Genomic DNA, 13,627 nt, shown 5'->3' with positions numbered 1-13,627 from the left:
TAGTTTATCCAACCACTCAAGTAAATTGTTCATAAATAACAACAATGCTGTATTGTTTCTATACCTTGTGAATTTTCTCCGCACTATCACATTTTCCGATTATAAAATTAACTTTTTTGAGTTAAATGATTCAAATATACTAGGTAACCATGTGCCAAATAAAAAACAAGTTATTATTATTAGACTCATCCACTCAGCCTAATTACTTGATTCTTTCAAACAAAAACAATACGTATTTAGTCCTCAATAAATATTTACTTGTCAAACACTCCAAACCAAAAATGCCCCTCCTTCCCAAGACTCCGCTCCCTTTAACCCTCCTTTATAAACTCCTCGGGATCATCCAATTCCCCATCAGCGCCCACTTTTCCTTCATGTCCCGTTTCTTGTGCCTCCCTTTCTACTCCTACTTTTTCTACCTCTCCTACATCTACACAACCTACTCCCGAAAACTCTCCGGAATTTTCAAATACATCGACCAAATGGCCGGTTACACCGGCTTCCTGGCCATGTTAACGTCCATGGTAATGTTTTACAAACGCAGCAACGACTTAAAAACCCTCCTATCAAACCTCGAATCGATCCAAATCTACTCAATCAAGCCCAAAGAACGCAACTCGAACCATTGGGTGCGAAGTGGCCTATTTGCCTTAATCACCGGCAATGTCTTATTTTACCCGTTTCTGCCAAGCGATGTGAGCTACAACTTGTTCAGTTTCGTCCCTCTGGTGGTCAACGCTTTGGACCACCTCTTCCTCAACGACATTCTCAGCGACATTTGCGACAAATTCGAGCAAATCAACCAGCACTTCCGGCGCCAGATCAAATCCGTTGATCTGTTCGTCATTTTCCCGCTCACCAAAGCCGAAAAAGTGAGAAACTTGAAAGAGGACGAAGTCACGTTCAGCGTGCAAAAAATCCAAGAACTGTCGCACTTGCACTACAAACTCGCCAATTTCACGGTGAAAATCAGCGGATTGTTTGAAATCACCACAATCACGGCCATGGTGATGTGGTTCGGTTATGTGATCGATACGATGTATCTCTTCATTCACATCAGGTCGAGACAGGAAGACACCGACACTCTTGTAGTCATCTACACCTTCAACTTGTTTTACTTATGTTTCTGCTTCTATTGGCTGCTCGTGATGGTGGCAATGTTTAGCCGAACGCAACAAAGCGCCAACAAAACGGCCACTTTTGTCCACGAAATTTGGAACAAGTACGCCCTCAAAAACGAGGTGGACAAAAGGGTGCGACACTTGCAGTTGGTCGCAATTAGGCTCCTCAATACCAAACTGCAATTCACTGCGAAGGATTTTTTCAATTTGGACTGGACGTTCTGTCACATGGTGAGCCACAAGTGGCTTAATTACATTAACCAATTTGAGGCAAATTTCAGATGATTGCGGCCCTGACCACGTACTTGGTCATATTGATCCAGTTCAATTTTTAATCACTTGAGCCAACACAATAAAGTAATAAGTACGAAAATGTCGCTTTATTCGTCCATCAATAGTTTGGTTCTAATTTCCAAAATTTTCGCACTACTACCGGTCAAGAAACACCACCGTTTGGAAAAACTCGTCCCTTGTGTTTACTTGACCAGTTTTAGCGTTGTTTTATCGCTGGGTTCGTTCATCGTTTCCGTTTATTTGACGACAAAGATTGACAATGATGGAGAATCGATTTCTCTGGCCAGTGGTTGGTTGGACTTGTATTTGGGGATCACCATACAAACCCTCGGAATTATCTCCAATTGCATAAACGCGAAACAAATTACGATTTTCTTTGACAAAATCCAACGAATCGATAAGCAATTCGGTCTCCTGGGCTATTCAATTAATTACAGGAGAATTTCAATTTTCGTCAATTTGGCCATTCTTGGCGTTTTCGGCGAATTTGTGCTAGTTTTTGTCCCAGATTATGTTTTTTTCGTAGAAAATGAACCGATTCTCTACTTGATATTCTCCTATTGTCCCATCGTGACCACAGGGATTATTAAAATCCAGTTTGCGACGTGTGCGCACCTGATTTTGCAACGAGTAAATCATGTGAAGAAAATTTTGGAAAAAGAAACACAAACTGTGGCTTTTCCCAAAGATAATCATTTTTTGGCTCTTCTGGACATTGTCCATGGCGTTCACAACGAACTGTGCAATTTGTGCCAAGTTGCAAATTCGATATACGGTTTCCAGAATTTTTTATTCGTCTTGTCCACATTTTCCATCTGTATTACGCAGTTTTATTATTGTTATGACAGTGGATTCAATAGTGACAATCTCACTGATGTTTATTTCACTCTTCAATGGGCCTTTTTGCAAATTTTGGAAATATTGGCACTTGCGTATCTTTGCGACAAAGTGCAACTTAAAATCGGTGAAATAAAGTACAGTGTTAATAAATTAATCTTCAGATCGAATGATCCAAAAGTTACTTTGGAGGTAAGTCGAGTATTTCTGTATTAAAAATTTAGTTTTTTTCTCCTAAAGTTGAAGTCTTTTTCTATGCATGAACTACGTCGAAAGGTACAATTTACGGCTTGGGGACTTTTCAGTTTCGATTTCAGGATGATACGAATGGTAAAATTGATAAGTTTGTGTTTATTTTCACATATAATTTTAGCTCTGTGGCATGATTTCGACTTATTTGATAATCATGATTCAGCTGGATCTTGCCAGAACGGTTCCAAAGTTTGAAAATAAGAACAAAGAAACAGAACAGTGATTTTTTTTCACGCATATCATCTGCTTCAAATTGCTTTAGAAATCTAACAGCACAGTAATTGCATTAAATTTGAATAAAGAAACAACTACGAAGAAAAATAATAAACAAAAAAATTAATAGTAGGTACAAAACGATAAAATTTTATTTTATCTTCTGAAGTGGTTGTACCATGAAACGCTTGAGAAAATAACTTTATCGTCGTGTATGTTATAAAGAATAATTCCAAGCTCCATTTTCTTGTTAATTTGAAATTTTACAATAAAAAAATATCAAAAACGTCCAATATTTAGTCAAAATAACGATCTACGACTCAAGCACGTACACTTTTGTTAAGATCTAAAAAACAGTAAACATTTGCGATATTGTAGAAAAATTTCAAATGCGAGACATGCCAAAAATACGTAAATAAATAGAATATTTGCTAAATTATCATATGTAATTATGTATCTTTCTTAATAAAATAGATTAATACTTTATATATTGTATTTATTTCAAACTATAGAACACATAAGAACTCGGTTAAAAAAACGATTGGTTACAACGAAGAAATTCTGAAGTCCCTTGGGTGTTCGTTACAATGAAATTCCACTGTACCTTTGACCGCATTTTCACGTGTCAGAAGTGCCAATAATAGATGAAAAATTCATTCATGAACATTTGCTTATTATTTCTGCCAATCAAACAGAAATGTTGCATGATAGTTCACTCATCCTCAACTTCAGCTAAGCTAAAAGCATGTGCTATAATGTCCAAAACTTTAATTAGCCACAATGAAACCACTTCTTCTCACTGTTCTCATCTTCTCACACAGTTATTGCGCATTTATCCCAAAACACCACAATTTCGCAATCACACATTGTAAGTAATTTACGTACAAATCAGTGTCCCAATTAATTAAATCAGATGGAATCGAAGAAATGCGACGAGACCACGGAGGCGACCTTGTCAGTGCCTCCTTTGACATCGTCGCCGGTTTCCTCTTTGAAGAAATTTGCATATGTTTCGACAAAAACACAAGTAATTGACTCAAAACTGGAAACTACACAACCATTATATTAGATATTAACTTTTTGCAGCACCTTTTAGTCCGTTTCGTGAGCAACAACATCGCCATCAAACTATTCAATATCACAACGGTTGAAGTCCAAGACAAATATTTCGCGTTTTTGAACTACCAAGTCACCAATCATCTCGGAGCGAATACAATATTTTTCTCTTCGCACAAATTTTACGAGCACGTTTTACTCGAGGTATAATTCGCCAAGCTTGCAAAAATTCAGATTTTTTTGTAGATAAATGAACGCGATTTCATCCGCCGTAACTTGATCTATATTTTCAACTGGGGCCGGCGGCCCTTTAGCCGCTACTTCGTCCGCAATATAATAAATGTGATGAAAGTTTTCGTCATCACAAACCCGCGAAACGACACGTTTCGCATTTTCTACAACCAAGCGGTTCCATATAAAAAACACCACTTGGAAATGGTCAACTGGTGGCAACACGGGGTTGGCCTCTTCAACCACCCGACACTTCCCGCCAAATACAATAACGTATTCAAAGACTTTAAAGAAAACGTTTTTAAAATACCAGTGATTCATGTAAAGTTGCATTTCGCGTAATCAGAAAACGCAAAAATCAACTTTTAGAAACCACCCTGGCACTTCGTCCAGTACGGTAACGACTCGATTAAAGTAACAGGAGGGCGCGACGACCGCATTTTATCGCTCTTGTCCAAAAAGCTCAACTTTCGGTACGACTACTTCGACCCCCCGGAGCGCATCCAAGGCTCGTCGGCGTCGGAAAACGGCACTTTCAAGGGGGTTTTGGGCCTGATTTGGAAACGAGTAATAAATCACCATCATCGTCCCCCTTAAATATTTATTTCCCCACAGCAGGCAGAATTTTTCATCGGCGATGTGGCCCTAAGCCACGAACGCGCCAATTACGTCGAATTCTCCTTCATCACTTTAGCCGACAGTGGCGCTTTTATCACCCATGCCCCCAGTAAACTGAACGAGGCTTTGGCCCTTCTTAGGCCGTTCCAGTGGCAGGTTTGGCCCGCCATTGGGGTGACTTTTGTGGTCGTGGGGCCGGTACTTTACGCGATTATCGCACTGCCTAATGCTTGGAGGCCCAGGTTTCGGGTCAGGTCACATGCCCGACTTTTCTTCGACTGTACTTGGTTCACTACCACTGTTCTCTTGAAGCAAAGTAAATAAAATTTGTTTTGGTTGGTACTACTTTGGGTTTTGTAGCGGGGAAAGAGCCCAGTTCGAGTCATAAAGCCAGGTTTTTCATTATTATTCTCTCGATTTCGTCCACGTATGTGATTAACGACATGTATTCGGCTAACTTGACTTCGCTCCTTGCCAAACCTGGACGAGGTAGGTGGTAGTACTGGGCGAAAATTTGACGAAATGTTGTTGCAGAGAAGGCAATTAATAATTTGAATCAGCTGGAGAAAGCAATGGCCACTCGAGGCTATGATTTATACGTTGAGAGGCACAGCTCGTCCTATAGTTTATTTGAGGTACTGATTTTTGGTACTTGAGGTTTTGCAAAAATTGTTTTTAGAACGGGACTGGGATTTACAGCCGATTGTGGCAAATGATGAATCGGCGCCAAACACACTTTCTTCTCGAATCGGTCGAAGAAGGGGTCCAACTTGTCCGAGACAGTACCAACAAGGCTGTTATAGCAGGCCGTGAGACCCTCTTCTTCGACATACAAAGATTTGGTACTAAAATTTTTAAAATCGCCACATTTTTTCATTTTTGAACATCAGGTGCCAGCAATTTCCATCTGAGTGAGAAACTAAACACTGCATATTCAGCAATTGCCCTACAGCTCGGTTGTCCTTACATCGAAGAAATAAATAAAATGTGACTATAATCACGTACGAACTTTTTCCAGAAATTTAGTTTTAGCCTTATGGCCATTTTCGAGGCCGGCATTATAACAAAAATGACCGAAAATGAGTACGAACAATTGGGCAAAAAGAAACAAACAACTTCCGAAACAGAAAAAGAGTTAATACCCGGAGTGAAGAAAGAAAATCGCAGAGTGGCCAAAGTCAGTGAAGATAACGAGAAACTCCAACCCATCAGCATTAAAATGCTGCAAGGGACTTTCTATTTATTGTGCATCGGAAATATATTTTCAGGTTTTATTCTACTTGCAGAAATTCTGGTTTACAAGCATCGGAAAACGTACAAACACAAAAAACGGAGACATAGGTTCGTTTATTTGAGGAAAATTAGACACAGTGTTGCCTCGAAATTTGGAGCAGTTGTCGATGCTGTGAGGAGGGTTTACAGAAGAGCAATGCACGATGCGTTTGTCGCCACATTGGAGTATTTGGAATAATTTTTAGATATGTAGTTTATCACAAAAACAAACAAACAAAAACAGGAAAACGCTGTAGCTTATAGCTAGTAAATAATACAAATAAATTGGAAAAACTGTACACGTGTTTTTGCAATTTTCATCATCTTCTAAGCTTCATTGTGTCCTTTAATACACAGAAATTAATCTCTAGGATAATGCTTCATTGCAACACTGTCCTGGTGACAAAACAAAACCTTTGATTCTTGGTGCCCAAAATAGATCATTATTTGCAAACTATCTTCTGTTAATCTCCAGTCTATGTCGTCAAAATTTCGAGAACCACTCGAGATAAAATCAAGGCCCACTTCCAGCTTCTATATAAATAAGTGCCAAAAACAATATTAAACAACAAACATGAAGCTGATCATCTGTGTTGTCCTTGGTGTGGCTCTGGCCCAAGTATTCAAACCCTAAACTATACTTTTCCATTAAATAAAGTGTTCCAGGCCACGCAACTTAAACCAGCCCACGTCAAACCACTCTTCCCGCCACGAAGACCCTCCAACTTCAAACCTGGTGTTCGAATCACCGGAGGAGATGAAGTAGTTCCCCATTCATTGCCCTACCAAGTCGGCCTCCTTATCCCCACAGAGGAAGGTACAGCTTTCTGTGGCGGTTCCCTCCTTTCCCCAACCACGGTCCTCACAGCGGCCCATTGTGGAGAATTGTGAGTGGAAACATGTTTTTGGAAATTACTTAGGTATTGTTAGGGCCACCACCATTGAAATCGTGCTAGGAGCCCACAAAATCCGGGAAGAAGAACCGGAACAAATCCGAGTTAACAGCAGCGAAGTTATAGTTCACCCGGACTGGAATCGCTTGCTTCTCCAAAACGATCTTGCCATTCTTCGAATTGCCGATGGAGTCGAGCTTAATGGTAAGAACCGACACTTTTCGAGTTCCTTCACTTGAATTAATCAGAAAACATAAACACGGTGCCACTACCGTCACGTGCCGATGCCGAAAAGGACTATTTGGATGATCTCGCCACTGCCAGTGGTTGGGGCAAAGACTCCGATGCTGCAGAAACCATCAGTGATGTTCTCCGATCTGTGCAGATTCCAGTAGGGGAGAATGGTGTTTGCAATTTGTACTATTTTGGAGTGATTCAAGACACGCATCTGTGTGCCCATGGAGATGATGGTAAATCCACCTGCAGTGGGGACTCCGGTGGCCCATTGGTGGCCTCCACCGGTGAATTGGTGAGTTGTTTTAGGTAAAAAACCAAAAGTAAAAATTTTCCTGCAGATTGGTGTCACCTCCTTTGGCATTTCCTTCGGCTGCGAAATTGGATGGCCCTCTGTGTACACTAGAGTCACCAAATATTTGGACTGGATTGCGGAAAACTCTGATGTTGTGATTAATTAAGTTTGTTGGAAAAAAATAATAAAATGATTCCACAAAATGGTAGTTTTATTTGACCTCAAGATAAAAACATTTTACAACAACACGAACGACTGATGAGATAAGATAAGTGACAAGGCAAGGTGTGCAAATATAGACGAACTAATGTGAAGAATTCAAGGGGGACAAAAATAAACAATAATTGATATTTTGTTTGTTTTACTCGAGATTTCGTCAAAAGTATGCCAAAAAAACCAAGAAATTGGACGAAGAAAGTGTTACTTCAAACCATTTCGCAAATATTGAAACTTGAAAAATAAAAAAGAGGGTGGAAGAACTCAAGTATTATTTATAGCGCGTGCACTATTTATTCAAACTTTAATTGAAACGTTGAACAATTTGGAAAAATAAAGACTGGGGCCAGAAGGCGACCTCGCCGACCGGAAGCCTCTGGTCAACAGCTCTTCCTCCGGGTCTCCATCTCCAGCTTTGTGCACGTCTTTAACCGGATCGGGTTCAGAGGCAGCACAAGTGGAGGGGTGGCATTCCAACGCAGCAGCGTCAAGGTCTCTCACTTCTTCTTTCCCGTGCTCAAAGCCAGCAAACCAAGTGCCACGAGCGAGAAAGACAGCATCCACATAGTGGTCCAGTTCGATTGACATTCTCGCATACTTTCAACGGTTTCAAACGGTTTTCTCTCGAAACCACCACCTGGTGCAGGGTTCGAAAACGGTTATGCGTGGAGTGACTCGGGTGTGTGTTGGTGCGGTTCTCGACCGTTAGTTGGACATGAAGTGCAGAAGGCCCATATAAGGTATAATAACTGGGATTCTTTGACGAAAATTGTGCGTTTTTTCACCTGTTGCACGTGGGTCGGTCGTAAAGCTACCGCGGACGTTGCCGTGGGAGAGTTATTTACGCGCATTGTGCTGAAATCGCGGAGATTTGAGGAGATTACAATAGATGCACAGGGCACGAAACCAACAAAAGTGCAAGATATTTACCCGAAACCAGGTAGATTTTTCAGTCGATGACCCTCGTGAGAACGCATCCGTTAAAAATATTCAGCATTTTTGCTACTTACATGCACGATTTTTATCACAGATGTGGGTTGTGTTTATTTCCTTCATAAAAATTCATGGAGTGCAAGATAATGGTCTTATAGTTGTAATTAAAACAGTTGATTGATTTATCAATGTTGGGAATGTAGGAATAGGAAAAGTATTTGAAAAAAAAAGTTTGCCTCCTGTGAGGTTTGAACTCACGACCCCTGGTTTACGAGACCAGTGCTCTACCACTGAGCTAAAGAGGCGATTAATTTTAGCGATTCGCAACACAATACGTAAAGGGCACGGCTATCCATTCACTTTAAAATTCAACAAATTGTTTTCTAAACAACAATTATCATTTTTTATAGAACAATACACGTAAATATTGCTCCTGCATTACTTTTCTCAAAACATTATCACCAAATCTCAAGAAAAAATGATCATTTTCGTTACCAAAATTAAACCCAAAAAATTTTTCTACAAAATTTTGTAGAAATTTATTCTTTGTGTGCTTGCTGTTATTGCTTAATGCTTTTATATGTAAAAAAAGTAAACTCCGTCTGCCTAAGTATTTGTTAGAATTTTTATTTAATAAAATTCTATTCACTTAGTAGAAAATATAGTAATTTTTTTTGGGTATATCAAAACCTACTTAGACATCATACATAAAGAAAAGCTTGTATACATACATACACAGAGTGGTGCATTTAAAATGTCCGAATAGGAAATCTCCGAAACGTTTTCTTGATAAAACTAGGTGTATACACCCTTCAGAAAACGTTCATTCCCAGTAATTGAAAACATGTCTCATAACAGGCATCTTTCCCTTTCCAATCAAAATATGTATTTATTATTTAATAGTAAATTAACACTACCAGAAAGCTTTTAAAACTGCTATCGCTTCCAAGAAAAAAACTTGCTAAATTTCGATGAGACAGTACTCGTTTCTAAAAATTCTCAGTCAGAATCGCGATTTTTTTGCTTGCGCAAATAAAATGTTCTTATTTTTGAGGGCTGAAGGTTAAATTAACGATATCCTTTGTCGATAAGTAAATATGTAAATCAAGAAAAGGTCAAAAACATGTATATCTTACAGAAGTAAAAGTAGTTAAAGTAAAACTTGTTTAGATTTAGAAACAAATGGTACATACAGTTTAAAAAGCCTTTCACCTCCATTCTTTAATATTGGACCAAAAATTTTTTTTTTTTTGGAAAAATTGAACGAATTTATTTTTTTCAGTCACCACCACCACCATGTAAACCCACCCATCGACCATGTCGTCCCCATCGCCCGACCCGCCAAAATCCCCCGACCACACCTACCAATCGAGCGAGACCAGCGACCACGGCCTCCTCAGCCACTGTCCCTGCACCGACAAACCCCTCGACTCGTCCAAAACCGACCTCCACAGCCACTGCATCCCCAAATCCTCCCACCACCACAACATCATCAGTCTAAGCCATGTCCCGGCCAACACCAACCACATCCACCCCATCAACCAATCCGTCCATGTCCACGTCCATGCCTCGCCAAAGACTGCCCATAAAATCGTCCCCTCGACCTGCACCTGCCATCTGCAAGAGGACCCGGACGTCATCGTCGAAGCCGAGCCCCAAGGCCGGAAATTGGACGATGATAGAATCGAAGTGTCCAATTTACCGCCGGCGCTGCCGCCCAGACCACCCCCGAGGCCTAGGCTCGAGGGGACCATCGGGTCCAGACACAGAATTAGGAGTTGTAAGTTTTTGAGTCATGACGGTAATTGACGGTTGTATGGTTGGGAAACAGGTGGGAAGTGGGCAAGACGAACTGGTATTGAAGGTAGTGTGTTATTATAATTTATAACTGGTGGAAGTTGGTATTTTTCGAAAAATAAACTGGAATCGAAATAATAAGCAAGCTTCGGAAGGCATAATTATTCCACGAAACGTTAAGTTGTTATAATTTCACGAAATCGGCAAACAACTAATTAATATAACAAGTCAGTCTTAAGCTACGACTGATTGATATTTCGATAATTTTCAGTCATTTCTCAAGTGAAAACCTAAATTTTAAATTCAAAGTTTAAAAAATCTATTATTTGTTTTTAATCAAAGAAAAAAAACATGATTTTAAATAAATAATGATATGATTCACTTTCTCCCAACATCCCAAGATCGGGTAGTAAGAGGGTGAGTTATTGACTATTAGAGAGAAAGGGCGCCGCGACGTCGCTATGGCGACGCAGCGAAAGAGCGCCGTTAACGCGTTGTCACTCTCCCTATTTTTCTAAAAACAAACATTTCGTCCGTTAAAAATGTGAACCAGTAGTTGCATTTGTGCGAAATAAAGTGTAGTCAGACACCTGTAGCACAATGCACGGTTATCCGGTTATGCAGGTGGTACAATACCACATACCACCAACCATACAACCGTTTCCCCATCCGGTACCTCATGGTAAGACCCATAACACCAAAACCAACACAATCAATGCACTTTTCAGCAAATCCGAGCAACAGTGGCGTCCGAAAATACGTCTTCTGGTGCTGCGCTTGTGGCGGATTGGCTACAATTTTAGGGACGATGTTTCTAGCTGTGTACTTCCTCCTGCGTTCTTATACCTCCACGTTAGGTTATTTCGAAACAATACCTACTTTTGTGCCTGCCACTATGGTAATGAAATGACTCTCCTTGTGGCTTATTGATTGATTAAAAATTTAATTTTCCAGTTGATTTTGACCGGTCTTTGCGTGATGAGTCTCGCCAGGCGGAAAAATCGATATAGTTATCTGGTAAGGGCAAATATCGGGATTTCCCCCTTCCAATTATTTATTTTATTTTATTCCAGATCAAAGTGTGTGGCTTGTGTTGTTTGGTTTGTGCCCTGACTTGTGTCCTAGTCACAATCACAACCACCGTGATTCACATGAACCGACTCCAAACACTTCGTGAGTGTGTCTACACTCAGAAAACTCGTACCTGTATTTGTTATTCAGTCTTGTTAGAATCACACGTCCATGCCGACGATGGTAACTTGCAAAATTTGGCAAAAAACCGACTAAATCACACTTTTCAGAAATTAAGTTTGTGTTTAATTCCACTCCCGACTGTGAAGTGATCCACGGCGCCCTTTATTCGTGTCTAAGGGCCATGTTTGGACTATCAGTTAGCGGGATCTTGGTCTGCATTTTCTCGTGTATGTTGGTTTACCAGCTGTTAAGCCACGAAAAAAAGAAAATGTACTGGGAACAGCTGGAGCTGAGATGTCGCTCGTTTTACCAACAACACGCAAGTGGCCCTACGAGCACCCATGGCTCAGTCAGAGGGCCCCCAATAACCCCAAGCACGTACTGTAGCTGTTGCGAGGAGTGTCGGTACCCCCCACTTCCAATAGGCCCACAAGTGTACCCATGGGACAGTCACCACCCAACTGACCGGTGAGTGGCTCAAATTTTAAAACTTGTATTCACTTAATCAAAATTCCAGCTTTTGGACGCCAGGACGCGTCGGCAACTTTTACTCCCCCAACCCGGGGGAGGACGGCCTCCCCGGGGACACCTCCACTCGCGACCGCACCAGCGGCTGGAGCTGGCGCCGCCTCCCCTGGACCCGCACCAACAACCAAACGGAAAACCCCCGAGACAACTCCTTGACCTATCAAGTGGGTTCCAGCAGTGCTGACAGCCAATACGGCTTCAGCAGCCGAACTGGGGAAAACGTCCCCCAGGACCCCAACACCGGGTCCACCGGCTCCTACAGCGTCCTGGACAACCGCCCCCCAATCGGAGGAGTCTACGTCTGGGGCCCTCCACCCCCCTATTCCAATCCCAACTCGCCAGCCCGCCGCCCCCTGCAATCACCAGCGCGGTACCACCACATCCACCACCACTTGCACGAATCGCACTGTCAAATGAACGAAGAAAACCAATTCCGAGGGTCGAGGAGAACGCGTCTCCATTGCAAAGACAATTACGAGAATACGACGGAAGCCGAAGTCCAACAACCGAATGACAATGGGGAAAGTACCGATAGTTCCAGCTGCGTGGACCGGATTTCCCACACCCTCCCCGTGCGAAAAATGAAAAAGAAGACAGACATGGCGTCTGTTAAATCGACCAATCAAACCAACAGTCGCACCAACGTCCAAAACGTCTTCGCCCAAAACAAGGACGAACCCAAAAACGAAGACGAAGATAAACCGAAACCCGAATGTCGGTTCCTTCCCCGTTTACAAGGCGTTGAAAACGCAGCCTTCCAAAAACAGGAAACTCCACAAAAACCGGAAACTTCCGAGTCGGAAGTGTATTTCGCTGACGTTAGTAGTTGTTGTAACATTTCGGTGCGAAATGACGGCCAAGACTCATCCCTCTATGACGAAGCGCTCGTTGACTCCCAAAAACCACGTCTCATGTCCTTGCAAAAACCAGAGTGCCAACAAGAAAACCACCCACCGTCGAGTGTGCCCCAAGACGAGGATTATCTAACCCATCGAATGGGCAACCGCCAAATGTCCACCAGGAGTCGCATGCCGTTCCCGCTCCCGTCCGAGGAACTCCCCGACTTGCAACTCCTGCCAAAGGACATCTCCCAGAACAGTCTGAGCAGTGTCCAGTCCCCCATGACTGAAACCACCGACGATGGTTTAACACCGGTCGATTGTTGTAATTACTTCCCCGAGAAAGCGTTCACTGAGCATTTTCTCGCCCCCGATGCGCAATATGAGGTGGTGCAAGAGTCGAGTAATCTCACGAACACCATTTCGGGCTTGAACAACTTCGGCCAGAGTTATTACAATCAGAACAAGTCTGGATTTAATTATACTACAAGTCCAAAGAATGTGCCAAATCGGAGAAACATCGGGTCGAATATCTCGGCTCTGATCCAGAATTTGGGCGGAAATGCGGCGGGGCTTTTGTATGGAGAGGCGAACAGTGCGGATGAAGAGGTGCAAGGACAGGGGTGTCACAGTGACGGGACGATTGATTCGGGGTGGCATAGTGGGTCCGAAAAGGTGGAGAGTAAGAAAGTGGACGGTGACGAGCCGGTGAACGTGTAGAGACTGAGAAAAGTTGATAAAATGTTGTTCTGTATGTACTTATATTTTATAATAAAGACGTTCACATTTAGAGTCTATTTGTTA

General features: G+C 41.9%; 5 protein-coding genes, 1 long non-coding RNA gene and 1 other non-coding gene across 11 annotated transcripts; 5 read left to right on the top strand and 2 right to left on the bottom strand.

Moving 5' to 3' along the window:
• Positions 1-149: 149 nt before the first annotated feature.
• Positions 150-1,406, top strand: Gr101 (gustatory receptor). The gene has a single exon (NM_001144125.1). It carries the CDS (start codon positions 150-152, stop codon positions 1,404-1,406), a length of 1,257 nt encoding a protein of 418 aa, NP_001137597.1.
• Gr102 (gustatory receptor) lies at positions 1,243-2,727 on the top strand. 2 transcript variants are annotated; one of them, XM_064355272.1, is made up of 3 exons: positions 1,243-1,352; positions 1,403-2,444; positions 2,626-2,727. In XM_064355272.1, exons 2-3 carry the CDS (start codon positions 1,494-1,496, stop codon positions 2,725-2,727), a joined length of 1,053 nt encoding a protein of 350 aa, XP_064211342.1. In that variant the 5' UTR covers positions 1,243-1,352; positions 1,403-1,493. The 2 variants fall into 2 exon arrangements, with proteins under 2 accessions (XP_064211342.1, NP_001137601.1); NM_001144129.1 differs by lacking the exon at positions 1,243-1,352 and having other exon boundaries at positions 1,494-2,444.
• A 767-nt stretch (positions 2,728-3,494) lies between these two features.
• Ir40a (Ionotropic receptor 40a) lies at positions 3,495-6,193 on the top strand. Of its 2 annotated transcripts, none has more exons than XM_015981448.1 (11): positions 3,495-3,585; positions 3,631-3,744; positions 3,804-3,977; positions 4,020-4,325; positions 4,374-4,571; positions 4,620-4,938; positions 4,983-5,111; positions 5,157-5,257; positions 5,302-5,464; positions 5,513-5,609; positions 5,655-6,193. In XM_015981448.1, the coding sequence occupies exons 2-11, from the start codon at positions 3,631-3,633 to the stop codon at positions 6,091-6,093; spliced, it is 2,040 nt and encodes a 679-aa protein (XP_015836934.1). In that variant the 5' UTR covers positions 3,495-3,585; the 3' UTR covers positions 6,094-6,193. The 2 variants fall into 2 exon arrangements, with proteins under 2 accessions (XP_015836934.1, XP_008195465.3); XM_008197243.3 differs by having other exon boundaries at positions 3,501-3,585; positions 3,787-3,977.
• A 168-nt stretch (positions 6,194-6,361) lies between these two features.
• On the top strand, positions 6,362-7,519 carry LOC658137 (brachyurin). Its single transcript, XM_964547.5, has 5 exons — positions 6,362-6,513; positions 6,561-6,781; positions 6,825-6,991; positions 7,036-7,316; positions 7,363-7,519. The coding sequence occupies exons 1-5, from the start codon at positions 6,469-6,471 to the stop codon at positions 7,480-7,482; spliced, it is 834 nt and encodes a 277-aa protein (XP_969640.1). The 5' UTR covers positions 6,362-6,468; the 3' UTR covers positions 7,483-7,519.
• LOC135265573 (uncharacterized) lies at positions 7,362-8,648 on the bottom strand. Its single transcript, XR_010333283.1, has 2 exons — positions 8,463-8,648; positions 7,362-8,387 (listed from the first exon to the last, which is right to left on the bottom strand). It is a non-coding gene; the product is annotated as an uncharacterized LOC135265573 (long non-coding RNA).
• LOC658369 (uncharacterized protein) lies at positions 7,668-13,615 on the top strand. 3 transcript variants are annotated; one of them, XM_015981444.2, is made up of 7 exons: positions 7,668-8,272; positions 9,748-10,245; positions 10,991-11,160; positions 11,217-11,279; positions 11,336-11,516; positions 11,564-11,924; positions 11,974-13,615. In XM_015981444.2, the coding sequence occupies exons 2-7, from the start codon at positions 9,783-9,785 to the stop codon at positions 13,541-13,543; spliced, it is 2,808 nt and encodes a 935-aa protein (XP_015836930.1). In that variant the 5' UTR covers positions 7,668-8,272; positions 9,748-9,782; the 3' UTR covers positions 13,544-13,615. The 3 variants fall into 3 exon arrangements, with proteins under 3 accessions (XP_015836930.1, XP_015836931.1, XP_015836932.1); XM_015981445.2 differs by lacking the exon at positions 7,668-8,272 and adding an exon at positions 8,331-8,472; XM_015981446.2 differs by lacking the exons at positions 7,668-8,272; positions 9,748-10,245 and adding an exon at positions 10,640-10,944.
• TRNAT-CGU (transfer RNA threonine (anticodon CGU)) lies at positions 8,699-8,770 on the bottom strand. Its single transcript has one exon. It is a non-coding gene; the product is annotated as a tRNA-Thr (tRNA).
• Positions 13,616-13,627: the final 12 nt, after the last annotated feature.

Source organism: Tribolium castaneum, chromosome 3 (assembly GCF_031307605.1).
Source record: "Tribolium castaneum strain GA2 chromosome 3, icTriCast1.1, whole genome shotgun sequence".
Classification (NCBI taxonomy): Eukaryota; Metazoa; Arthropoda; class Insecta; order Coleoptera; family Tenebrionidae; genus Tribolium; species Tribolium castaneum.
Note: the sequence above shows the minus strand (reverse complement) of the source record. Positions and strands in the feature narration are given on the sequence as shown.

Bases quoted from the DNA above. Each gene is read 5' to 3' on its own strand.
- Gr101 (NM_001144125.1), top strand. From the start codon at position 150: ATGTGCCAAATAAAAAACAAGTTATTATTATTAGACTCATCCACTCAG.
- Gr102 (XM_064355272.1), top strand. From the start codon at position 1,494: ATGTCGCTTTATTCGTCCATCAATAGTTTGGTTCTAATTTCCAAAATT. The intron at 2,445-2,625 runs GTAAGTCGAGTA...ATATAATTTTAG, and splicing joins ATCCAAAAGTTACTTTGGAG to CTCTGTGGCATGATTTCGAC.
- Ir40a (XM_008197243.3), top strand. From the start codon at position 3,645: ATGCGACGAGACCACGGAGGCGACCTTGTCAGTGCCTCCTTTGACATC. The intron at 4,326-4,373 runs GTAAAGTTGCAT...ATCAACTTTTAG, and splicing joins TTAAAATACCAGTGATTCAT to AAACCACCCTGGCACTTCGT. The intron at 4,939-4,982 runs GTAAATAAAATT...TGGGTTTTGTAG, and splicing joins CACTGTTCTCTTGAAGCAAA to CGGGGAAAGAGCCCAGTTCG.
- LOC658137 (XM_964547.5), top strand. From the start codon at position 6,469: ATGAAGCTGATCATCTGTGTTGTCCTTGGTGTGGCTCTGGCCCAA. The intron at 6,782-6,824 runs GTGAGTGGAAAC...AGGTATTGTTAG, and splicing joins GCGGCCCATTGTGGAGAATT to GGCCACCACCATTGAAATCG. The intron at 7,317-7,362 runs GTGAGTTGTTTT...ATTTTCCTGCAG, and splicing joins TGGCCTCCACCGGTGAATTG to ATTGGTGTCACCTCCTTTGG.
- LOC658369 (XM_015981444.2), top strand. From the start codon at position 9,783: ATGTCGTCCCCATCGCCCGACCCGCCAAAATCCCCCGACCACACCTAC. The intron at 11,161-11,216 runs GTAATGAAATGA...TTAATTTTCCAG, and splicing joins CTTTTGTGCCTGCCACTATG to TTGATTTTGACCGGTCTTTG. The intron at 11,925-11,973 runs GTGAGTGGCTCA...TCAAAATTCCAG, and splicing joins AGTCACCACCCAACTGACCG to CTTTTGGACGCCAGGACGCG.